General features: G+C 35.7%; 1 protein-coding gene across 1 annotated transcript in view; it reads left to right on the top strand.

Moving 5' to 3' along the window:
* Nucleotides 1-27711, top strand: part of LOC140338851 (cadherin-23-like) — a 327390-nt gene that overhangs the window by 258189 nt on the left and 41490 nt on the right. Inside the window, exons 13-14 of the mRNA XM_072423172.1 lie at nucleotides 1943-2092; nucleotides 6463-6621. Coding sequence (XP_072279273.1) covers nucleotides 1943-2092; nucleotides 6463-6621 — 309 coding nt within the window. The remainder of the gene's footprint in view (nucleotides 1-1942; nucleotides 2093-6462; nucleotides 6622-27711) is intronic.

Below are 27711 nucleotides of genomic sequence, written 5' to 3'. Positions count from 1 at the left end.
ACAACACCCACAAAAAGATATAAAATTGTAATAGTTATACCAAAAGGTAATTAATTGTACTGTAAGGTCCATGACCAGTGTCCCCTAAACTAACATCTAACTAAACTAACTAAACTAAAATTGCAGAGTAAGAGCAGGTCGGAGGATGTAGTACATACAGGTTTGTCAGTCAAGCTGACAGGGATTGAGAGTTTGATGTCAAAAGTCAGGCAAGAGTCCATCCAAGTAGGAAGGTGAATGGAAGGTCAGATGGAATCGAGGTTGGTAACAAGTAATAATCTGAGAAAACACTTATAGAAAAACTAAACACTATTGCAGGTGGAATGATCTGACCAAAAGCAGCTCATATTTGACCTTTGACCAATTAGTGAGTCCAGAAAATAGGTCCAGGGCAGGGGTTAACAGAGGATCATAGGCCATAGAAGAGGCAGGTTCCCTGGCATGTGTGTACCCTCACCATGGCTAGTGAGACTGGAGACTGAAACAGTTGCACACAACTTCAAGTTCCTGAGCAAGGTCACTTTGGTCTGTCACATGATCCCCTAAGTGTTTCTTACTGAAACTGTAGACAAATCAAAAAACCTTTTTTAAAAAAAGTCAGGAAATGTCAAATTGAAGATGTCTTAGAAAATTCTTTTTATTCAGTTGGTCCTATCTGGCCCACATCACACAAACTACTTGCAGCAGAGATTTACAAATTTAGACTAATACTACAAAAATTCAGTTGGTCAGTGAATACTAAGAGCTACATTGTCCATTCTGTTGGCAAGCGCATTCCACATCTACAGCACTTTGCATTTGCCAGGATGGGTAATACAGGTAATGAAATAATGTAAATAAAATAATGTCTGAATCAAAATTTGTTATAGCGGTCAGAACACTGCAGTTCTTAAGATATGGCAATGTTTCCAGCACAGATAAATTTGTGGCAGTCGTTTGTGGTTTTAAGTGGGTGACCTCTGAAGGCAATGAAGTAGTAAAAAGGAATGAATAGTTTGCATGGGAGCTCCTGTTTGTACCTTTCAGTTGCACTTTTCCTCTAATGCTATGTAATGGAGCCCTTGAATCATCAGAGGGTCTGTTGTATGGAATTCAATCAATAACTGTTGGATAAACAGAAATTTTGAACAAATCTAGAATATTGTTATTACATTTAGTAAGCAGAATTTGGTTTTGTATTCCTAAATCACACACAGCTCTGTATTATGTTTTTCATTTACTTTTGTCTTCTCTTATTGCATGTGTTAACGCCATCCATCTTGTGAGTGATGCAGTGCCAGTCAATCCTAAAAACCTTAAAACGATTTTTTGCAGGATACTGTGCTGCAATTACACCAATGTACTATGGTGTGTTGGGGTTCACTAGGGGAAATTAGTGTACACTTCTATGCATTTGAGAGCTGCAACAGTGAAAAAGCATGAACACACCTGCTGTTATACTAAGAAGTAGAAAATCTTTACTAGCACTGAGAGATGTCCTGTGCCACTCTTTACTATAACATAATTGATTTCTAGCTGTTGTGACTGGGACCATAAGATTGTGTGTAGTAATTGGGACACTATACTGAAAGTGGAAAATCATTTTCATTAACTTGAAGGAAAACAAAGTATAAAATTACTACAGAGCAGAACTCCGGTAGAGATAATATGGTGATTTACTAAACAAGTCGAGGCTTTAAACTTAGCAAAGTGAATAATTGCACTGCACGAATTATTTTACTTAGCCTAGTGAATGTGGTGAAATTTTTGGGAAGAATACCTAATAATGTGCTATAAATGTGGCTGAAATCAGCAGAGCTTTACCTTATTCATCAAGGTAAGTGAATTATCCCTTTTGTGTATGATGTAATTTCTGCAAATCATAATGACTAGTATGTTTAGTGACTTTATATTGCATTGTTCATGTGTAATCTGATCATATTGATTTATTACTCTTGCACAGGGTGTGAACAGTGCCTTCGATGTTTACCTGGTGGGGAACAACTCCAATCATTTCATCATTTCTCCAACCTCTGTCCAAGGAAAGGCTGATATCCGTGTCCGAGTTGCTGTGCCACTGGACTATGAGACCATTCCTCGTTATGAGTTCTCTGTAAGAATCATGTTATCAAATGCAATATGTTAGTATAAATGTTGAAAAATCTTTACTTTGTAAGCACTACCGTTGCCTGAGGTGTATGGTTGATAAGTACACCAACTGTTGCAAGCTGGGGAATGTTAGTTTTATAGTGCTTAAAGTAGTTTTTAATTTTCATCATGATCTAAAGCATTCCCTGTTTTAATGATAAATAAATACTTCTAACTGAGCTATAAAAAGTTGCTTTGTCTTACACACCTGCATTTACACTGTTCTTTAGAGAACTGCGTAATGTTTTGCAGAACTTAATACTGCAATATAATCATTGTATTCACAGATTGCAGCAGGTACACATCTTGGTTCATTTTTGATGCAGCCTGTATTCTCATTCACATGAATGAAGACACTTATAGGCTTTAATAGTGCAGTGATGAGGTGAAAAGTGCATGACCTCAGCAAAGAGTTGGCAATAATGTCTTTGTAATGAACAAATGAGCTTCCATGGCTAGTTAGTTGTTCTGTTTTCATGGACTTGACCTAGCAATGTCTTCTAGGGCAAGTGCCAGTAACATTAGTATAAGATTGCCTCTAATGTCACTAGACACCAATTATAAATGTCAATCACTGCACTGGGAAGGTGCTTGAGAAGCAAGGTTCATTCCTCTTTTTTGTGCTAGATCTGAACTCTAGTTCCCTTTTGTTATGTATCAGCTGTGTGTTCTAAAACTGTTCACTACCAACTCTGCTTCAAATTGTCAGTTTAGTGTTCTGTTGAGGTGTTCTCCATTCATCATCTGCTACCTACAGCAGGGCAAACACAAAGCAATATGACTTGGGAGTATCACATGACAAAATAAATTCTCTAATATGGTAATCCCCAAACAGTTTTTAGATACTTTAAAATAATCCTAGTGGAGCCTGCTTTGAGTTATTCTGCATATTACCATTGTAGTCTGTATTACTATTTTAAATAGGTCTGATAATGCAGAAAGTATTACAATAACATGGTTGCTTTTGAAGCAGCATTGCAACACAATAAGGCTCTAGAAATTCCGACCCAGTATATATATAGCTATAGTTTTTATTTCATAATTTCAGTCCTAATACTTTAGACTAGTGTGCTGTTGAGCATTTTGTGGAGGACTTTGATGCTAAAAAGGTTGCTGCCTTACAGAGAGTGCTGTAAACGTTTTATAGCACATAAATGCTCTTTTCCACCAACATCACCATTACCTGCCGTCTGCTTGGGTTATATTTTTTTATAGTGTCTTGCTTTTCCCACTCACAAATCTGTGGTGCTAGAATAAGTCTGTAGAGATTGCAGTACCCGCTAAACTAAACCGCTAGAATTAAAAGATCTGGTTTAAAATGCCAAAGAGAAATCGCTCCTACAATAATTCTACTGTTTGATGTCCATCAATTGTTAAAGCACTGTTTTTTATTACTTTCACATTCATATCATTAAGGTATTTATTTTACATATACTAACAATAGACAGACATATAAAAGGTGACTGTGAGCAGCGGATACAAAATGTCTGTTAAGCTACAGTGTATGCAGAGCTACATTTCGTCTTGTTTTGGAGAGGGTAGAGAAGGCTTAGAACCCCCATAAATCTTTTATTGTTCTCTGTGTTTGCTGTTATATAAGACCCTCTCTGTTTGTCCTATTGACCACAATCATCAAGTCAGAAAGTAATAAAAAATCCAAAATTGTATTGTCACCAGAACAAGAATAAGGGGCACATTACAGTAACATCCAAGAGGGGAGTTACCATCTTTTAGGATAAAATTCCTATGACTTCCTGTAAAGCTGCGTACACACTTCCAATTTTTATCGTTGGAAATGAACGACCGACGAACGATCGATTGGGCAAAAATCGTTCGTAAAAAAAGTAACCAACGACGCCGACCAACGAGGATAGTCGTTGGAAATGAACGACCGGACCGGCGGATCGGATTGGACGACGATTGTTGACCATCTATCGTGTGTACGGTCGTTCATTGATCGTCCATGGTCTGAGCATGCGCGGTGAACAAACGTTCGCTCACTTCCTGTGGTGCACGTCACTTCCTGTATCATTCAAACAATCGCATCTATCGTGTGTACAATATCTGCGAACGATCGTGTCGTTATCTGTATGTACAGGATCGGTGCTATACGATCGTTCGCAGATATCGTGCAGGATCGTTCGTCGTTCGTTTACCAACGATAATAATTGGAAGTGTGTACGTAGCTTAACATCTCTTTCAGGAATCATTTTACTGCTGAATTACACAGAAAATTGATTCTTTTAATAGTGGGTGGGGTTTCTGAAATAAACAAATAAATTAATAAACAAGCTCTGATACAGTTTTATAATTCAATCATTTACTTTAAAATTTGCTGATGGAGTTATGGTCCCGGACAACCTGGAATAAAACTAAAATGTTACTAAAACACGCTTGTTTTTTCACAAAGAAATATGGAGGTGCTCCTTATTCTTATGTCAGGAGGATGGAACGTACTGCAAAATTCTCCAGAAATACTGTAGACTTTTTTGGCACATTTTCTTCTATCATGGCCTGCCTTTACTGCAAATTTTAGTATGTTGCTTCTCAGTGGGAAAATTAAGAATTTTGCTCCCTTGTATCCACTGAAATGTACATGAACAAAATGACCTGACTTACGATAATCCTTTTTGGATTTTTTCCTATTAAAATAAGTTTCTAGGATAGTTATTTAGGTGGATGAATAGGTTTTGCAAAGCCAAAAGAATGAGAAAAAACGAGGTGCAGAATAGAGGGAAGATGATCTTGGTGAAAATGATTTGAGTGCCAAAAGTACGCCAGCTGTCTGTAATTTTTAACCTCTATAAAGAGCTGATAGACCTGAATGGCTGTTTACATCATTTTACCTTACACCATATTTATCTTAACTGTGTGTTTTAAAGTTTTTAAGATACAGTCAATTTAAAAAGACAAATGAGTGATAACAAAAGGATAGAAATGGAACAAAAGGTGCCATTGTGACCTTGTCATAATTTAAAAATCACACAATATACAATAATGCAGAATACTAACCCACAGCAGTCAGTAGAACCAATTTTTGGTTGGGTTCATTAAAAGTAAAACTGAATTTTGGACAGGTGCCATATGTTCCTCTGTGTGCTTAAGGTCTTTATTCAAACGTGCTAAAAAATCTACACCAAGCACTTTTTTAAAAAAAATGTGTTACATTCCAATGTCTGTAGACTTGATCTCCTACACATACACACACATAGTTAAGAACACCTGCCAGAAGTCCACTTCCCTTGATCACATTTATTTATCAGCATGAACATTATTTGTTACTTTAGTGTCCTTGATTTACCCCCAAATCTAAAGTAAAAGAGTAGTAGCATACTTATCTAGATGTCACATTTATTGCAGCACAACTGATTTTCTCCCAGTCTTGCACCTCACTCCCCTAGTCTGTGTTCTGGTGTGTAAGTGAGAGCCTGATACCAAGTCAAATGTAGTATTTACCATAGTTGCAGTTAAAACACATTTAGTGAATGCAGAGCTGCATTTATGAAAATCTTTTATATTTGCTTAGAATTCAGTTTTAAGGAGCCATGCATAGCATGTATGTTACTCTTTAAAAAAGACCTTCCCTTTAAATGGAAGGTGCATGAGCCATTTCTCTGGACCTTCTTCCTCCTGCTATTGGTAATTTAAAAAAGTACCTGAATAAAAACATCTTGAAATATACTTTCTTTACCACCATATCTGATCCACAGGTAATAGACAAGAATGATGACATGGTCCTTATGGGAAGATGGCCATGGCATACAAGGCAGTGGAAATCTTAAGAAAAAAAACTCTTGCAATTAACTGGAATGTCTTTTTTATATGAGATTTCACCTGCCCTGTATTTGACATAAATCTTCCTGGAACGACAGTGATGTTACACCGAGCAACGTGGGAGAAGGGATAAAGGTAAGTATATTTCTAAATTTTTACTTTTCAGGTATATTTACCATCTACTAAGCATGGGTAATTTGGACAGGAAGGATCATAGAGTTTAGGTGGATGTTCCAGTTTTAAAGGCCAATTTAAACATCAAGATATTTACTTCTACTTCTAATCATCTCACTACTAGTAATATTTAATAATATTTAACCTTTGATTTTTTATGTGCAGACGATAAGGTGTGGTACCTCTCACCAATCAACCAGGATCCTTTTGTCAGACTGCACTAAACTTCTGTAAGATGATATATTGCTAACAGCTACTGATATAAATTTTGTCACAATACATGCAGGGATTTGCAATGGCATAAATAAATTGTGTAAAGGGCTAGCATTTCTTATTCTTATTACAACTATTATTTTTTGATGTTGTGATCTTTGTTTTGGCTTTTAGCTCTTTGCAAATGAAAGCGTTTCGGACCATGTGGGATTTTCAAAAGTGAAGATTAATTTGATAAATGAAAATGACAACCGACCGATCTTCAGTCAGCCTCTCTACAACATAACTCTTTATGAGAACGTCACCGTTGGGACCACTATTCTCAGTGTTATTGTGAGTTAAACATTTTTATCCCATAAATCTTTGTTTTACAGTTTACTTGTGCGTTGTTTAAATGCTAAACGTGTCTATATTCTTTGTATCCACTGCAAATGCAAAGAAACCTATAGATATTATAAATTTTGTACTACAGATGTGTTCAAAGGCAGAACCCAAGACCCATGGGAGAGGTCCCAAGTGTAAACCTGGTATATCTTTTTATATCTACAGCACTGGAAGCTCCCCTTTTGTGCTTTTCATTACTACTACAAGGACCTTAGGCTGTTGGGTATTTATTTCCCCTCTGCCAAATGCATCTGCCATTTTGATTTAAGCATAGGATATATACAATATTTTAACAAATCTCTGGGATTAAGGCATTATCATATACTACAGTTTAGTGAACTAAAATAAATATCTATTACTTAGGATTATTAGATAAAATCTTCCCCTGCAAAACTATTATTACTGTGGCAAGTGAAAGTTTCACCAATAGAGAGTCAAATCGCATACAAAAACTAAAAAGGCTTTTTTAATATTTCCCTATTATATCCCATACCAAAAGGTTTTCTTTTTATGCATATTGTGTTTGATTGGAATTCTTGTAATTGTCGTGAAGCAAATGTTTAGATCATAAGATCTTACCTCCCACTGATATCACTAACACCTCTAACTGTATGAGTTACATTGTTCGGTAGATAAAACAATGGCAACTGGTTTCTTTCATAATCCACATCCACCAGTTTAAATATTTTATTTATAATATATACCTAATTTATTATTATGTTAGTTGCATTTTATGACCACTTTTTTTCTTCTGTTGTACTAAATAACCACACTGTGCAATGAAATCAGATGAGAAATATGCCTTTCTTTGGCCACATAACCTGCTGGCATCACATTGAAATGTATAACTACACAGCTGTTTAGGACTGATCACAATTCCAGAGCATTAGAAATCTGTGTGGACAAGTCCAAAACACAAAAGCTCATCATGTGCAGTTTCAAATGTGTTTGGCCTGTAGTAATTGCTTCACGAAGGCCTAATATGCAAATGACAATCTCACCTGGTGTTTTTTTTTATTTTATTTTATTTTTACTTCTTCATGCCAGTTGCTTTTAGTTTGCAGCTGCAAATAGCTAACTACATTTTTTATCTTTTTTAAATTATTCTTTGGCTGTTTACTTGTCCTGCCCCCACAGATGGGAGTAAATACTGAGACCAAGTGGATATAGCCGCGTAAATAAATCAAAGTTACATTTTATTATTTTACCCTCTACCTTTCTGTATAATTTATACATTTCTCTCTAAAACCATCTGCGCATGTAAAAATGTATGATTGTGATAGTCAGATTCAGCCTTGATGCTGGCTGATGGAGTTAACTACCTAAATGAATGTCATCTTCAACCATTTTTAGTTGATAAATAGCCTAGGCATCCCTCCCTGGGAAAATGCCATAAAGTATCTCGTGTCTCCTTTCTAGCACAGAAACTGATTTTATACATTGATTCACACAGAGAGCTGTAAAATAGCAAAAAGATTTTTTCCTGAAGTAATATTTCTGATGAATGAACTGCATTTTTATTAAGTTTAAGTATAAAATATTGTTATAGGTTTAGGCTAGGGTAACCTCTGCCATAGTAGATTTTATGTGATAATGCTTAATGAACTGGTCTCCAGTATTCGTGAATTAACTACTGCAACTCACTAAGTAGAAGTTTTGCAGTGCAAGAAGAGGTGAAGGAAATACAAGTGCTATTTGGGTGGATATAAGCTTGAGTTTTTGGAAGAAACTGTGAATATGTTTGCTTGATTTTTCATAAAAGATTGTGGCTAAAATTCTGGAATTTCATATAAAGCTATATTACAAAATATCACAGTCACTTTTGCTTTGTCAACGTCATTTTGTTTCTTCCGTATATGTAAGCTTTAGAACCTGAAACCGGTCTTGAAGTTGCATATGCCTATATTTTGTCTTCCATATTCTCTTGTTTTCCCTTATCAATATGCTAATTAACTATTTACAAAAAAAATTACATTTTCAATAAATACCTTGTTTCAGTTCCAGTGATGTCATCACTAGGTTTCTGAGCTTCTATATAGAATGGCGACAGATAATGGCTGGTGGGAGGGGCCAGCAGGGTGCTGTACATTGCTTTCTGAAAACACTCTCCTCCCCCCAAGCAGTGGGCTAATTCTTGGGAAAATGTATACAGGTATAAAAATGCATTAATGAATAACAGTCTGAGTGCTTTCTTAAGCATATAGCTTTGCGTGAAGACACCCAACCCAAATTTTCACACTTAATGCTGAACCTCCATAATTGAAAAGTTCACAGTGTGCAACAAAATCAGAGTTATAAATTTCAGCAAGTGAGTAAAACTGAGAATATGGCAGGGTCTTAGCTTTATCATATTGAACATGTTCTATGATTTGCTTTTCTTAGTAAGCACCCATATCTAGATAGACTATTGGGGAAAATATACACTATATCAGCAACTAAAGACAGTGATAAAGTGTAAGTTCAGCCTTCCTCAAAAGACAAAGTGCTTTTGCTGAGCTTTAGTGAAGGTATTGGCACAATACATGTCTTGTATATTGAAAGTATTTCCTATTGGCAATAATGCTTAGAAGTCACCATGTATGCTTTCACAATAAAAACGAACCCTGACATTTCCTTACATACAGAATACATTGTATGGAGATTAAATAAAACTCTGCAATGAAAAGGGGATTTATAAAAGGGTAATAGGATATAGATAGCAGCACAATAATTCTAGTATGGAAGGACCATTTCTTTGACTATGGTGATTGACTGGGAACACTTCAGAAACTGTAATGGTTGGTACAACATGTTCACTTGATCAGGAGAATTGGAGGATAGCTGTATTTTTTTCATCTGTCCAGTTGGCCATGTGAATTATCACTTAGCCAAGAGATTTCTCATAGTGTAAAGAATGTAGCAAAATTTGACTTTGCAAGAAACTTTGCTTGCATGATTGGATGGCTAAAGGCATTCTTTACCTTATTCGCTAAGTTAAATTAATTATCCCTTACAGAGTAATTATTCGCTTTGCCAAGTGAAAAGCCTAAACTACCCTTGTAAATCAACCCCAGTGGTTACAATCCAGTCTTATGAATTCTCCACACTTTGTAACAACACATATTTTTATTAGCACATCACATATGATACTATTCATACACAGATGATAAAGCTATATGCACATAGAAGATTCTTCTGTTTTACCTTAACTGGCAAAGACTGTGTGTGACTAGCTTTAATCAATTTGACCGTTTATGAATAATTACAGTATAATATATTTTTGACATCATTTGAAGTTAAAAATATGGTAAATAAGATTGGAATGAAAAAGACCTCAAAAACCATTGGACATGGAAAATACTTTTATTAAAAAAAAAAAACTCTTTAATATTTCTAACTTTAAAACATACAATTGGGTGACATTGCATTAAAAGGCAAAAGGTCATATACAGCACCTCAAGTTTGAAAGAACCTCCTAGTGTTGAGAAGGGTTATATGTAAATTTGAATTCACAAAGTCATACAGTAATATAAATACAATTCAGTCCAGAGTGACCCATTGCTCATAACAATTATAATTTAATGCATTTCACAAAGTTAGGCTACGTACACACATGCAGTGGTTCGTCCAAATGACTATCTCTTGGGAGGTATTAGTTTTCAAAGCAAACGGTGGGACACATAGACCACACAGTTAAAAAATGTTATGAAAGGATTAAAAAAAATGGGCTTGGCCACACCAACTTGATTTGTCTTACAACTTAGATGGCGACCTATTGTTCATCCCCAGCTTTGCACTGAATTTATTTATATATATTTATATATCCAGTCTGAGCAGTAACCACAAACCAAAAAGAGTGGGGATTATCACAGTGTGTTTACTCTATAAACAGATGCGCTCAAGCTATATAGCGCCTCAAGTGTTTCCCATTTGACAGATATTAATATTTAAAACAGATGTTTTACAAATTAGAATTTCAATTAGAAGATTGTTGCTGTTCTTTCATTTCCATTCTAATGCTATTACTGTTTGCAAGGCCGAAATGTCACGTTTAGTCAGTATAAGTTAATGACAATAAAATTAGCATGTAAATAATTGGTCCCTCCTAACTGATTTCTGCTGCATCGCTTGGTTGTATGCCTGTTCCATTTTGTCATATCTAGAAAAACAGGGGCATCACTCATTTGTGCAAATGCAGTCTTCCTCTTTTGTGTTGTGACCAGCAAAACACTAGAAGTGGCTCAGCAGGTCAAAGCATTAGTAACCTTGGACATGGCTTTCTTTTCTTTCATGATATAAACTATGTGACTTCTACTGGTTAGAATAGTACATAAAATACAGGCATTTTCCTCTAGTTTTATTTATGGTCTGAGAAACCATCAATGGCTCCTATAATCTGCTCCTTGTTTCCTGAAAACACTAAATTGCCCATTGGAATGATGATTGGAGAAAACAAAAAAAAAGTTTTTTCCTATTTCTTCACTCCTTACATTAAAGGGTCATTTCATAAAATTCCCCATCTATTCCCCTAAAGATGGGGAATATTTGTATCTCTTTAATTTTTTGAACCTGTAAATGGGTGTGAGTGTGTTTTACACCTTTTTTTCAGTTATCACTCAAGGACAAATCTTGCACATCTTGACATATATAAAATCACATGGGCTTGATTACTTTAAAAAAAACATGAAAAGAGAGAGAAAAAAATAATTAAAAATGTCTGTGAAATGAATTACAGGTAATGTTAGTGGTGAAACTATACCTGAGTATGGACAGTAAATGATAGGTTACTTTACCAGGTACAATATAGAACTATTGGGAATTAGATGTACATTAACTGCAGGGCTAATTTATAGTAGCTCTTAAGAGTTGTAATGTAGATGCTACATAATTATAATATTAGACCACCAAGTACAGCTTTCTATTGTTACAGACATGCAGATGTGGTAAATGACCTCTGTGTGACTATTACAAGCTCTATATTTACATTTTTATATAAGCTTGACCTTTGATATTCTCAGTGGAGCAATCTGCTGTCATTGTCCATCACTGGAGTGTATTTTTACATGACAGACCGGTCACATCTTGACGTATGAAAGCCTGCACCCTCTAACTACTATTGTAAAATATGTTTATGTTGATGCTTATTATAGCTTGTAATGCTGTTTTTAGAACATGACATCCTTTGCTCATTTTTTTTTTGTTATGTAAATATGTGTATATATATATATATAAAATATTTATTTATTTTTTTATTTTTTGTTAATTTTTTTACCATCATTTTAAAATTTTTGATTTATTGATGTGCTGCACATACCCATCTCTTGACATGGTCATTTAAATCCCTTTCATGCAGTAAATCATTATTATTTATTTCTCAAAGTGTTTATACTAGGGCAGGATAATGTGCAGTCCTGTAGAATGAAGTTGCAAAACACAATGACAAATGGCAATTGCTGAGCGAAACAAGAAGTGTACAGAACTGTCTGTGCTTGCTAAAATTGTACAGAATATAATTATAGCACCATGTAGACTGGTCATGCCATTCTGTATTTTGCTATCATTAAATCGTCATTTTCTTGAATATTGTTACATTTTGTTATGTACTGCTCCCTCATCATTATGGGCAACAACAGCAAAGGGACATTTGCCATGCGTTTTTGTTTGCTATTATAAGCAAGTTTGAATAATGGAAAAAATATGGAGCAGGTGAATTCTTAGATGTACTGATGACCCTTTTTGAAGCTTCTGTACCTAGCCATTATATCTCAGTTGATGGTAAGGAAATATATTTTTGTCTCTTGTTATAATTTTGGAGTCCATTGTAGTAGTTTTACAAAGTTTTACCCAGTTATTGGGAAACTACTAAGTAGCATATGACCAAGCTACATTAACATTTCACACATTTTTTACTGTAAAAACATGCTTTTGTTTTATCTTAGTTTGTTTAATATTAAACAATGTAGTACAGTAATATTTTAGGTTTATAGGTGTTGCCACTCTATAATGTAGATTTCCACAAATCAGTGTACATGGTAAGGTTAAGGGCTTGGACAAACACACACCATTTTTCACAGGTGCTGGGTCACATATAGTGATGTGTTTTTACTGTTTATAGGTAATGTACTTAAAAGCTCAACTCAACCCAAAAAGCTGATTTTTTTAATCATACCTAGGAACTTTCCGAAACTAACACAAACATCAGAAAACTGGGACTGCACCAAGCTCTATATCTTGTGTCGGTCCTACTTGCAAGGTCATTCAAGCCCCCAATACAGCCATTCAAAGAAGACTGTCTAGTCCAACACTGATTCCGATTATATCAGTCATGTTTACTGATTTCAGTCCCAGTGCTGTAGTCCTTTCACTCTGACATGATTCATCGTGTCTAAAGCTATATAGGCTAGATTTTTGTTGTTAAAACAGATCTTTTACCATCATTTCCAACAACAAACAACTGAAAGATGAATGAACGAGCACTGTACATATAGCACCATTCTGCTTTATGCACCCTGCTGTGCTTTCCTCCCTTCACTTCCATTGCAGTCATTCGTTTTCCATGTCATTAATGTATCCACTAGGCATAAACCACGTCGGACAACCTCTGTACACAGGTGAGATTCTCATCCGAGACAAGCCCTGCAGCTCCTATCTGCCGAGAATCATCTGACGTATGTACATAGCCTTAGTTATAGAGACCTCAGTGACTAACTCCCCTTATTAACACATGTCAGAGGGGAGGGATTACTTTAGCAACAATAAACTTGCTATCATCTGTATAAGATTGCATAGTCCTTTTTTTAACTAATAAGACTAAGAATAATGAGATGGTGAGGGACCAGGCAAAAACAAGGGAGGCAATAGTGAAGGACAAGGCATCAAAATGGAGTATAGATCTATGTTTGTCTTAACTAGAAAATATTTGTGCAGTACAATTTATAGAACTAAACCGTTTCTCACACCATTTCTACAATAATTAGGTTCATTTAGCAGGTACTGCAAGCTCTTACAGACACATTTGTCTTTTAAAACCACTCAATAGCTCAGCCCTATTAAATATTGGACCAGACAGGCTACCCTCAGGGACAACTGAAGGTACAGTTCATTAGGAATTGATGCAAATTACATTCTCTGATGACTAAAGGGAGCATAAAAAAATTGCTATATGGAATATAGTAAATAAAGGAAAGCATGGAAAATAGCTTTTCATTAAAATAATTTAATTTAATTTAAAATTTAATTTATTTTAAAAATACTGAAAATAGGGTTCAGAATTACTTGTTCAGGTATTCCTTAACATTTTATTTATATTAGGTATGATTATTATTCCCTAAGTTTTCCTTACTTTTAATATGTACTGCATACTTCCTTCTGGCAATCAGAAGAAGCTTTCCCTCAGCAAAATTTAGCAATGATCATTAATTTTCTAGAGAACAGTTGTATTGCTGGAAAAGCATTGTCACTTGCTGATGCCCTGGGCCTTTGTAAGCAACCTTTTTTCCCTACGTGTTAATAATAAGTTATTTTTGCCAAAACCCCATCACAGCTTGGAACATGTAGAGCCTAAGCCCATGAAAAAATAATGCATCTCACAGACATCCTTTGTGCTTCACTAAACCAATTAAAACCTTTAGATAAACTAATTAAGCTTGCATAAAAATATTAAAGGTGCAGTATATGTTACCTTTGTACAGGCAAAAGAATATCAATTTGTTCACTACGTTTGGAACAGTTTAGTGGATTGCATGATATTCTTACAGTAGATCCATTGCCCATCAGGCATGCTATATGCATAGATTTGGCAAACTCATTTCTATTGGTTTTGTACAAAGCATCCAGTATGGAAAAAAGCCATAATATTCAGGGCATTTGGTTTTAATACACCAATGTAAGTAAACAAGAATATTTTTGATAGCTAGTTTGGCACTTTTGTAAATCCTGCCTAAGATTTATAATAAATATAAAGAAGAGGAGTTCATGTAGCTCATGCTTCCTGCTCAGAAAAACACTTGTGTTATGTGTCTCGGTGTGTTTTCCTTTAGAAAGGGTTTGGAGAGTTCCAATCTAATAATATCTGGGGGAGTAACACTATACAGTTTTCAGAAGTTTTAGATAAAAATGTCTTAATATTTATGTTCCTAGTCAATTTGCAGTAGCAGGTATCTTGTTAAACCTTGGTTCTGCTCAAAAACCCTTGTATACAGAAGAAGGCGCATCAGAAATGAGGTGTAAGTAGGTGGGAAGTTTCTAGTGTTAGGTAAGTGAAACTGGTAAAATGGTACACTGAAAGCAGCCTATTCCCTTTGTGGACTCTGTGCTGTGGTTTGTGTTTTTCAAGTTGTTCCTGGTCTGTTGACCAAGTGTGGAAATAAAGTGTTCAACAGGGCTTATTTTATTCTAACCATCTTGATGGCTTGGAGCTGAGTGTTGGTTGGAACCATGAGAGTTCAAGACAAATGGCTATTGTATTAAACTAACTAAGGGTTTCACACTCCTAGAGAGACTATTGACTGAGTTAGTCTGTGGGAATAACAGAAAAACAAATATTCAGTCTCACATAGATAATAGGAATGAGAGAATACTAGCAAGGGCCCTGTAAATTATTTATTGTGTTAGCTTTTGTGGCTTTTATGTTGCACATACTGCAGTGCTGTACTGTTTATGGTATCTGAGCAAAATAGGTGGGCAGAAAAAGTATGCACGGGTGAATAGACTGGATCCCTAAACAGTTACACAGCACAGTAGAATATAACATTATCATCACATTCCTAAAGAAGTTTGGTACAGCTCTAGTGTCAGGTCACATTGCATTATCCCTGCTAGACAGTATTTTCTCCGTGTACATTTTTTTTAAATTTGACAATAGCTCTATATTGTACATTTACTAAGTGTTTACAGAATTTGTAGGGTGATGCGAACTGTAGAAGGTAAATAATAAGCTCCATAGTCTTCAATTTCTACATTCTTAGAACATGATTTTTTTTGCCAAAAATTATATTTTACTCTAGGCAGTGAAATTCTTCCCCTTTTCAAGCAAAAGACTATTTGACGAAGTGTATATGAAGCGTACCAAAAAAACAGTAAACCTTACGCACAGCAAAGGAATTCGTGGCAGATTCTGAGGGGAAATCCTGATTAGCAGTCCATTGATGTAGTCTATTTGCCTATTAAACTCCTATCAGTGGATTCATTAGGTCACCTTTTATGCACTCCGCACAGTCACAACCTCACAGCCGCCATCCTTCAGCTCAGAGTTTTCCTTTCTATAATCACACCCATCTCACATGGGGGCCTGGATAAATCGATCTTTGATGAGCAATCTACTTTTTATCCTCTATCTTTTTTAGTGAACCGAAGCAGAAAGCAGAGGAAACAAAAAGCTGAACATAGAATCTCCACTGTAGGAGAAAGCACTTATTGATAAAGATATTAAGAATGCAAACAAGACCCAGATGACATTTTTTTCTGTACTGTTGTTATATGGTTTTCTTTACCACTTCAAAGCACATCAGTGTTTTTCAGTGCAGATCTTAAAGTGTATATAACTCCTTAATGAGAAACAAAATGTGCTAATAAATATGTTTTTCTTTTTATTACCAAAAGTCTTGTGGATATAATAGTCATTTGGATATAAATGTCAATAGGAATCATGTGCTATGTCATGGAGAACCCAGCCCTATTCCTGGCACCTTGGATAATAGACCTAAATGCCAGGGACAATGTAACTGTTGTGCACACGCCGGTGTTTTATCGTTGGTGGTCACTCAAAGGTCAAAGAAGAATGCTGCGGACCTAAAAGAATCAGCAGCAGACACGGCATCCTCAGAGGATGCAGTGATGACAGAATCCTGTACCCATCATTCCTGCAGGGCGCCTATATTTGGTGTACGCCATAATTAGCAGGTAAGCCCCCCTACTTGTGACTGGCAAAAACCTCCCCAATAAGTTTAGGTATACTTTAATGGTTAATTAAAGGCTACCTGATGTTTTAAAACTCCCTTTTAGATATTCTCAGTATCCCCAGACATTTCAAATGTTCAAAAAACTTCAGTAAATTATCAATCCAATCTTGTCAACTTCTTGTGATTCTAACTTCCACACATTGTATTCTGAGCCTTTCTTGCAATGTTGTTCTGTGTTGCACTTAATGGGTGTGACTGTATCACAGTTCCTTTGAGGCTTTCAATGTGAAATAACATTGTGTAATGTCAAATTATATCAAGTCTTCAACAAACGTGCTGTGTGTCTTTAAAGGTCAATGGTTTAATAGAATAGTGGAGCATTTCCTAAAGCTATGGAACAATAGTTAAAACATTTGTAGTAGTTATTCCCTTGTCAGGGAACCTGAATTCGAGCAATAGACTTGATTAGTCAACCTAAACAAATATAGAAGTATTCAAGAGTATTCAAGTTCTTACAGATGAGGTTACTTTTTTCCAATTATAAAGAGTATCTGAACCCCAAAATAACAATAATTTATACAATATACTGCAGTTTCCCAGTTGCTAGATGCTGTGATGGTGGGTCCATTAATTTTTTTTTCTGACCATTTGCTGATCTGCTGATCCTGCATTATGTGTAATCATGTCAGAATGCCTGCAACCAATGGTGCAATATAGAACTGAGGCTTCCGGGAAACAGTTGTGCAGCAGAGAGGAAGCCTGTCACGGCAACTGTCTTTTTATGTTACCTGTAGAAAGAAAATAACATTTAGCCAACATCAAAAAAAACTTGATTTTACACAGGGATCAATTTTAATTTTGCTACTATTATATATAACATAGAGGGGCATTATTCTGTAGTCCATGAACATAGCTGGGAACAGTGTAGCAGATAACAGTAAGCACAGACAGAGACCTCAAAAAGTTACCAGCTGACAAGATTTCTGCACAATACAAAAAAATATATATTAAAAAACTTTTAATGGTATATTTACCCTTTACTACTGATGAAGTACTTGCCTTCTTACTGTCATTTTTACATAAAGCTAACCACAGTTATTCTGTATACACTGACAAAATGGTTTCCTGGTATTTATTTTTATGGAATCTTTAATGAAAGACTTATAATGTTGATCCTTCTGGAAGTTAGGCTTTTTCTTTGGTTTTGGAGTCAATTTGTGTGATTTATTAAAGCTCTTCAAGCCTGGAGAAGATACACTTTCATCTGTGAACCTGGGTGATCCAGCAATTCTGGAATTATTTTTTTTAACGTAATTTGCTATTTTTTAACAAATGTTTTTAATCGTGGACCAGATCCGTTCCAGGTTTGCTGGACCACCCACCTTCACTGAAGAAAGCGTATCTTCTTTGGCCTTGGACAGCTTTAATAAATTAGGCCCAATGACCTAGCCCAGATAAGGTTTGCAATATGTGCCTGAATTTCTTACTTGTTCCAGGCAAACAACACAGAAAGCACTGCATCAGTATGACAACCAGAAGGGACTACCCAGGGCAGGTTTGATTACAGTTTTAGAAAAGCATCACATACTTTTTAGTGACCTGTACACACTCGGGTTTTAACATGCTATCAGTGGGGAGGAGTTAAACTGCTGTCTGTAATTGTAAAGCATATAATAAATATAAATATATTAAATGTAGTCAACAGATAGAGGGTCAATATACATTTAAATTCATTTTAAGATAATAAATTCATCAAGCGTTCACAAAATTTTTTTATACTATACGTGATTTTTGTTTTTGTTTTTTTTACAGCATTGGGAGATGCTATTTAGCACAAATTATTACTTGCTGTTCTTTTCAGGGGGTGCAGCAAATTCCAGGTCCTGTTCAGTATCAGTCCAACACTTGCACCTAGAAGAGTTTCAGGCACTGCAGTTTTGATGCTGGGGATTGTAGACATGAGTCTCTAATACAATTGTTGAGTGCCTGCTGGATGTTGTTGGCTTCAAAATGTAGGTAATCGATCAGAAATCAAGGATCAGGTAACGATAATTTAGGGGTCTAGGTGGGGGTGTGCGGTTTAGCTGTCAGGACTGCCAACATTGAAAATGAACATAACACCTGCAGCTGTGGTAGCACAGTCCACAGTATATGTGGAACATTTTGACTTAACTAATTTTTTTCCTAAATTTGAATACCTCTATAGACATTTTCTTTTTTCTGAACGAAACCTGACAGCTTGTCTTTTTCAACCCATAATTGTAGGCTAATACATTCCGATTGTCTGTGTAAAACACTGGTCTCCAGCAGGGGACAGAGACAAAGGTGTGTTTGACATTTTTGCAATGGCTTTTCAGCCCTCAAAGCTTTGTTTTTTTTTCTCCCTCTCCCTTCATCCCCACTTTTAGCATCTTAATTGATTTCCTTGTTCAGTGCCCTCCCCTGGGTCCAGAGTCTCCTGCTGTGCTTAAGGAAAGCAAAATCTTTTCCAATTTCAGTAGCGTTGAAAGAAAATTGAATTCGTTATCAACGGTGGAAGGGGAAACAAGAGACATAACTGAAAGACAGTAAATAGCAACGTAATCACACAATATTCTAAATTGCTTGAAAAGTTTAATGTAAATGGCCTCTCCTGTGTTTGCCTGTTCCTTTTAAATATCATTTATCAATTCATCTCTTTTAAATATAGATGAAAGGAGACATTGAAGGAATTATCTAGAATAGGCACAGAATTAAGTGGCTTCTTAGTTCTTTTTTGTCTTTTTTTCTCTGGTAAAAATGTGTTTCTGACAATAGATGGTAATGGTTTAAATGATTACATTACAACCCTTGTTTTGTCACCCTAGGATCTACCAGAACTGTAAAATGTGCACCCACCTAAACTATCCATTTTATTTGCAAAGATAGGACTAAAGGGACTTCTTATTGGCCCTAAAACAAGTTGCAATGTGAGTGGTCTGCTTTATACTTTTATATTTCTTTAATTATTTTACACACATTTAGGTCCCATTTACAAACTTGTCACATGAGTTAACATGTAATGCATTAGGACTGCCTAACACACCACTTTGGACACCAAAATTGTATATATGCAATTTCAGCAGATCAGTGCACCAATGAGTGGCGCAGTAATGATCGGCATGCCAATGCAACAACCCAGGTTACAGATGTTTCCTTGCTTGGGCAAATTAGTAAAAATGGGCTTACAATTAATACCTTTTCTTCACAAACATTAAATTTTATTGAAAAAAGACTGTTGCTGTACCTGCCTAAACACCAATCTCATCAATACATTATATTTCAATTTTTTAAGGGCAAACTATAATGGTTGGTCAGTTGAATTTTAGATTTTTTTTAACTTTACAATACTATATACTAAACTGCTGTTTTCAATATAATATTCTGTTTTTACACACAGGCATTTGTTTTGCATTTTACTTATATGACAAATGATTCACAAAGCAAAATAGGTTAGCTAAAAAGCCCTGTTGATTGCAGAATCAGCCAAACATCTAAGGTTCAGTTCTAATAGAAATTAATGTTTCGCTAGTTCATGCTAATTAGTTGGCTTGTTTTTAGCATCATTACCAAGGGGCTTGCCACTACCCTGCAGTTACTCTGAGGCTGTGCACAGCCGAAGGGGATTTCAGAATATTTTTAGCAGCCAATGAGCAAAGTAGTTACTGGTACCAATCTTGTCCTGCTATTTACTGTCTAGTCTTATTGCAGACACTGGTTCCTGGATTCTCAGCCTTGCTACCTGAGACATACTCTATACCTTGCATAAGCTATACCTTGCAATGTTGAACCTTTGGGATCCTGGTCACAGCCTGACTTCGACTACACTTGCCTGGCACCTGCCCTGACCTGTGCCTGAATATAGACTAGGATTGACTGCTGCCTGCCCTGACTTCTGCTTGGACCTTAACTAAACCTATCAGCCACCTTCCCAGACCTCAGGCCTCTCGCCAGCATCCTACCGCATACCTGACCTTGGCTGCCCCTAAACCGAAGCCATCTGTTCTGCTTGCCCCTGATTGGGGTAGCTGAAACAATTATAAATAAAGGCTTACCTGGTCCTGCCGGCATCCTCTGATGTCCTGCCCATCCGATCCCATCCTCTGGCCGCATCCTCTTCCTCTGATAGGTCCCCCGGCGACTGTTCTGGTCATCCGCCAGGTGTTCTGGATGACTTTGTGCATGTGGCAGGAATTTCAAATTACTTTGTATTGCATTATTAAGAAATAAAGCCTTACCTGGTCCCATCGCGTCCTCCAGTGTCCTGCCATCCTCTGGCCCTCTTCGTCGATCTGTCTCACGGCGAGTGCTCTGCAGTTCCCCGGGAGTAACGTTGGTGCTTGTGGCTGTCGCTAGGGGAGCGGCGGGAATTTCTCATTATTTTGTATTGCATTCAATACAAAATAACTGTATTGAATGCAATACACTTGATTTATATGTCTAAAAGTGGTACATTGTCTTTCATGAAAATGTATGTACAGTATAATATAATAGTATGAATATATTAAAGTTTGAAACACAAAATCATGTCAAAGTTTATTAATAAATTTATTATTATTATTTTTTTTATTTATTTAATTTATTATTTTAACATGATTTTGTGTTTCAAACTTAATTATACTCATACTATGATATACTGTAAAATACATTTTCATGAAAGACAATGTACTGCTTTTAGACATGTAAATCCAGACAGAAATGAAAAGATAGTTGTCTATTTCTCCGGGTTGGGATTACGTCAATAACTAAAAGATGATCTGTTACTTATTTTCTTTAATTCCTTTTTAAGGAAAAAGTAGCTTGTTGCTGCAGTCAGTGCTCTTCTTCTAGATTGTTACTATATTTACTGATAAAAAAATGAAGATTCCTATTTACCTTTTTACTATTATCACTAATTTAAAATGTTCTACAAAGGTTGAGCACATACAATTGAATAAAGTAATCTATAAAACATAAAACTATCCATAGTAGGTGAGGAAAGTGGATAAAGTATGAGGCATGACTGTAATAACATATTAATAATAAATAGTCATTTGACATTTACACAGGGATAGCTTTTTCTTTTCTGTGATGTGTCCCATATAATTTCTACCCAGAATGCTTTGTTTTATGCATCATAATTCATCACCACAGAAGATTTACTGTATTAGGAGCTGAAAAATATTACTGAAATGGACCTTTAATATTGCCTCTGTATAGGTAATATGTTGGATAAAGAAATTTATCTAGAATATCATAAAGACTGTTGCATGTGACTTATACCTCCCAGACGAGACTTTGACCTTAATGTCAGGAACTGTGAAACTATAAAATACATCAGAGACTAATCAGATGTGTGACTGAGATGTCTGCGCAATGATTGTATAGGTTATTTGGTGTATTAGATACTTGGTTTGCCATTTGAATTAAAGACATGAAGTTGTTCTAGTTATTAACTGATTTCTCATTGTGGCTATTTGAGGTTCAGTAACATAGGGCACGGCATACATAAAATACTATCACCTTGAAAAATTGTAAAAAATATATTTAAAAATCCAGTTTTTTAGACACCTTGTAAACTTTGGTCTGTTAATGAGAACTTTTCCTACAATTTGGTATACACTTCTTGAAAAAAATATAAGTAAACACTGAAAAAAAAAAGTCTTTATTGTTCTAAATATATTGTGTAATTCAATGATAATAAAACCACAAAGGAAAAGAGCCAATGGAAGCCAAGTCAAGAGCATGTACAAAAGACAGGAAAGAGGGTTTCTTTTGGCACACATAGTGGTGTGTATTGTTCAAAATAAAATGAAACAATTATTCATTGTTACATTACTAAATATTTGTTTTCTGACACCCATTGGTATCATGGGGTCGGGATTGCTGAACTAGACAATAAGTAACTACTAGCGTTTTAGCCGTATGGATTGTATACCATCCTGTAGCTTGATGCGTTTTTCCTATTGGCTTCATCAGGGATGTATAGATGCGAATAGTTTTTTTGTTGTTACTCTTTGGCTGCTGCTATTCTCTCTCCACCAGGAGACACCAGATACTCTGGCTATTCCACTACTTTTTCCAGGACCAAGACCTGATCATGAGCTTCTACTAAATCCTAGATCAGGATATCAGGATATCATATGTGATATATGTCCATACACTTCCTTTATTTTCCTTATACTCCAGCCATATCTATTCTGCCTTTTGAATCCACTACTGTATACCTATTTGTAATTATAAAAAAAGATTCATGTCTAAACACCCCTGAGGAAGCCAATAGGCAAAATGTGTTGGGCTGAAAAAAATGTTAGAGTTCCTCTATATGACTTATCTCCAGGGCCACATGCCCAGTTAAATTGGGACTTTTAAGGCCAATATCATTCAAATTTATAGTATAAAATTCATAAAACTTTTATTTAGATACAAAATAACAATAATAGCTACATAAAAACATACGACAAACTGGTCAGTATCTCCTGCATGGACACCAAATATGGTGTTCCAGCTGTCTACGCGTTTGGCGGAAACTGTGTCCACTTCTTCAGGACAGGCAAGGAGATCTAACTGATTTAGAAGAAATCTGAGCTGTTTTAACTGCAACCTTGGTTTCCTTGGGTTCTGGCCAGCTTGTATCTGATTTGCTGCTTTTTACCTGAAGCAGTGCAAAATATTTAATTACAACTGTAGCCAAAATGCACACATGGTTTCACAAGAGGGTTGTGTTTAAAAACTGATATTTGAGGAATATTTTAATAATTTTGTTAAACTTTTTTCTGTACATGTAATCAATAGCATAGTTGATGTTTTTATCAATTTTGCTCCCTCTTCATCTTACCCCAAATTAAGGGTTTAACTATTTTGTTTGAATTTCATAACAACCCATAATGTGGCTCAGTGGTGTGTATGGATACTATGTGCCTATATGCTCTCCCAACAACGTCTGGCAATCTTTGGATGAGACAGCAGATGGTGTGCTGGGGGATCTTTCTACAGACCTGGATCATGGCATCAGTGAGATTCTAAACTGTCTGTGGTACTACTTGATGCAGGCAGATGCATCAATATATAATGCCCCAGAGGGTCTATATTTTATTGCACTAGGTGAAATTCTGAATACACTGTACAGTGCAAGGTATGATATTGGCTCTAATATTTTCATCCTGGCATCTAACACCAACCAGGGTACCATTAGCTGGCACATGAAAGTTCCCTCCAAGGATATGCTTTCCCCCAGGCCATTCCTGACCTACTGCTCAATTGGTCGTGCTGGATGATCTTGAAGGCAGCATAACATTTACCGAAGCATTTCCAGATTCATTTATATATGTCACATGTGCTTAAATAAACCTCCTGTTGTTAGTGAAAAGAATGGGGTGCCAGAGGTGGTCCTGACAATTTTAGTGTTCTCTAGCAATTGTCAATTGATTTGCACCATGGTATGCCATGAGCACAGGTCGCACTACAGAAGGTTGCCAGTAGCTCAATGCATTTAAGCATGTAGACATTGTCAAGACAACCCACTAAAGTTAAAACTTCGAACTAGAATGGGGGAAAAAAGTGATCTTAAGTGACTTTAACTTTGGCATTGTTGTTGGTGCCAAACAGGCTGATCTTTCAGTATTTCAGAAACCATCTATAGGGTTTACAGAGAATGATGCAAAAAAGCAACGATATCTCCTGGGGAGCAGTTCACCTGGTAAATGTCTTGCTGATGCAAGAGATCACCGAAGAATGGCCAGACTGGATATCAATGATGGAAAGACAACAGTAAGTCAGATAACCACTCATTATCATAGAGGTATGCAGAGGAACATCTATGAACTCATAACATGTTGAAACTTGAAGAAGATGAGCTATCTAGTGCATCTTAAGGCTATTTATAAATAATAGGTGATTTTTTGCAGATAACATGCAGATAATTATCTCGAAGTGCTTTCTTGAATATGAGTTGAATATAAGTTCAATATACTCAATTTGCCATCACTAGATCTCTATCTAATAGAGCACAACCTGGTACTAGCAAGGTGTACCTAATAAAGTAGTTGGTGACTGTAAGTAAGATTCGTGCCTAAATTGTTGAAATATAAGTATAATTACTGCCTTAATTCTGGTCACATGATCAATTTGCTACTTTTTCCACTAAACAGCCCTGGTCTGTGGGCAAAACTAAGCTGTAGCATGCCAGGGGAACTGCTCATGTCACTGTTTTATTACTATAACCTCTGTTTACACACAAAAAAAGTATTACATCATGGATATACAGTATATTTGATCATTTTATTGTTATTTTTTTTTTACTGATAAAGAAAGGGAGAGGGAAAAAGTGAAATCTATAGGCCAGATATTGACATATCAATATTTATATAGCCTAGCCTGTGAACTAGAAAAAGTTTGAGAATATAAATGATGGTACAAGTACTATATTACATATTATGTTGTAGCTCTATTAAGTAGAGCAAATGCATTCAGAAAGAGTATGGTTGGCTAATGTATACTTTTTCCCAATTAGGAGCAGTGTGTGCTGTCACAAATAGAGGCTTTTTCTTTTATTTAGCAGATATATATGCCGCTAACTATTAATTAAGTCAGTGTTTTCTCTAACAGTATTAATTTTACATGAATCTTTTAGATAAAACAAAGGACTATACTTATTCTATTAAATTTACTATTGCACTGTGTGCTTTTTTAATTATGCTTTTGTTATATTATTATTATATATTGTTATACTAATAGATTTAGGGTTTGTAATAAGTACAGTACAATTACCTGGTAGGTACATGGCACTTTTATTAGACATCTAACATCTTTCTTTAAATTTTTGATTAAAATGGCTATTTACTTATTCAAGATGGGTGGTTATTTAGCCCTCATTGTTTGGATTTTATTATCTTAAAATTATATTTTTATTTTCATTGTCAAAACATAGAAAAATACAGTTTTGACCATAAATAGTTGGTTTTCATTACACTTAAATTTTGGTGCCAGTATTGCTTATCACAGTCTGCTTTTGAGTGACCATTTAATTGGTTTGATATTTTTCATACATTTCATGAGTCCATGAGCTGAAGGGTGATTTGGGGACTCATTTTTTACATCTATTACAAGTACACAGTTGTCTCTCTGTGTACTTGTAATAAACATTCCCAGAATGCATGGCCTTAAATATATCTTCAGGGAAGAGGGTTCCATGATTCAGGAAAATATGTTGCTAGTAGCAGAACAAAGAAATGCCTAATAATTCTGCTTTTACAGAACAGAAAATAGTGATTGAATCAGTTCTGTTCTCTTTAGAATCTGAATTGTGGTTCAGTAGTAGAATGTCTGAGAACAGGAATATAAGATGTATTGCTTATCAAATTCCATGGGGCTAAACCCATTTCAAACTTCTTCATTTCAATTACCACTGTAATCTTTTCAGTTCACTCCAAAGCAATTTGTTTCTCCGTTGGGGGCTAAGCTGGGATTCTTCACCTCTGAGGACAGAGACAATACTTTTGCACTGTAGTGATGTGCATCAACACTTCTGCTCCAACCACAGAAAGGAAGACACCATTAAGAACAATAAGATGTTTAGTTAAAAATCCTTGGAATATCTATCTATATTCTCTCAGAGGTAGCAACCTAGCTGGCGGTGTAATTGGATTTCTGTGCTTGAGCATTTTATTTCAATACATATAATATTTAACTGTCAACTTTCCTTCACAAATAATTGGGTGAGATTGTCGTTTTACCTATTTTCCACATTGTGTCAAATGTTGCTATAAAGAGGTTCAGTAAATAAGTTGTCTTTACACCATAATGTATAAAATGAGGCAGTTGATAATTGGATATGTCAGGCACATTCTTGTGCTCCATCCTAACCCATGAGTATTTTGCCTGGCTGTTACCAATCTTCTTACCAATTTTTTGTTTCAGAAAAGCATGTATATTTGTTTTCAAAAGTTCATCATTGTTGGACTTTTACAACATCACAAAGCATGTTGTAAATACCAAATTTTTGGGTGATTTGATCAGGGTTATTACAAATCAGCCATACCCTGACATATTTTGCCCCCTACCTTCCCCAGTGGAGCTTCATCATAGAGACTGCAGGGGGTAGGTAGGTAAGAATTGACCCATCAGGGCAATCAAAACCATAATTCTATTATACTTCTATTATACATGTTAAGGCGTTTACTATAATACTCTACACTGTAGCAATCTCTTCCATGTAATATTTTATTCTGGGTAAAGAACAAATACATGACTGATCTGTATTTGACATACCTCATCATTCAATTGAAAATGAAACTTTATAATTATAGTGCAAACTTCTCTCTCCATAATGTCATCAATCCCTCCACCTTTGCATTTACTGACCCCTAGTGGCCTTTTACTATAATACTCTACACTGTAGCAATCTCTTCCATGTAATATTTTATTCTGGGTAAAGAACAAATACATGACTGATCTGTATTTGACATACCTCATCATTCAATTGAAAATGAAACTTTATAATTATAGTGCAAACTTCTCTCTCCATAATGTCATCAATCCCTCCACCTTTGCATTTACTGACCCCTAGTGGCCTTCATACACTTACTTAGATTTAGATTATCTAAAGTGACAGTTTATATATATTTCAATAAGACAGGGGGTAAAGGGTTCATTACAGCCCCAATACCCTCTTTTTATTATTCCTTCAAGGGATTTACTTATGCCTATACCGGCACGTATTATTACAATTTTATATGCAATCTGATTGGAGTGTATAAAAAATATGTAATATTCTAATAATGTATATTTATGTAGTTTTTTTTATTTATTTATATAGTGACAGTCCATGTTGATTCTTTCAATGTAAGAAGGTTCTACTGATTTTACAAAGGTATGTAACAGAAAGGTGCACAGAGGTAGAGGCCATCGCCAGATTTTGGCAATTGGGGTAATAGTATATCCATTCTGATCAGCCGTTGACATCCTTTGCCTATGGTTACCTTATCTTCAAGATGTAGTGACACCCCCCCCCCCCCCCCCCCCCCCCCGAATCCCAAAAAATGCCACAAAAAAAAATTTCAGATCTGTTTTTTCTTTTTTCACAGTGACCATTTAACCACAGAAAGAGAATAAATCTTCTCAGAGGTGACATGGCAATTGTGAGAATGGAACATCAGGATGTCAG

The sequence above is a fragment of the Pyxicephalus adspersus genome, chromosome 10 (assembly GCF_032062135.1).
Source record: "Pyxicephalus adspersus chromosome 10, UCB_Pads_2.0, whole genome shotgun sequence".
Classification (NCBI taxonomy): Eukaryota; Metazoa; Chordata; class Amphibia; order Anura; family Pyxicephalidae; genus Pyxicephalus; species Pyxicephalus adspersus.
The sequence above is the reverse complement of the archived record's forward strand: the minus strand, read 5'-3'. Positions and strand labels throughout refer to the sequence as shown.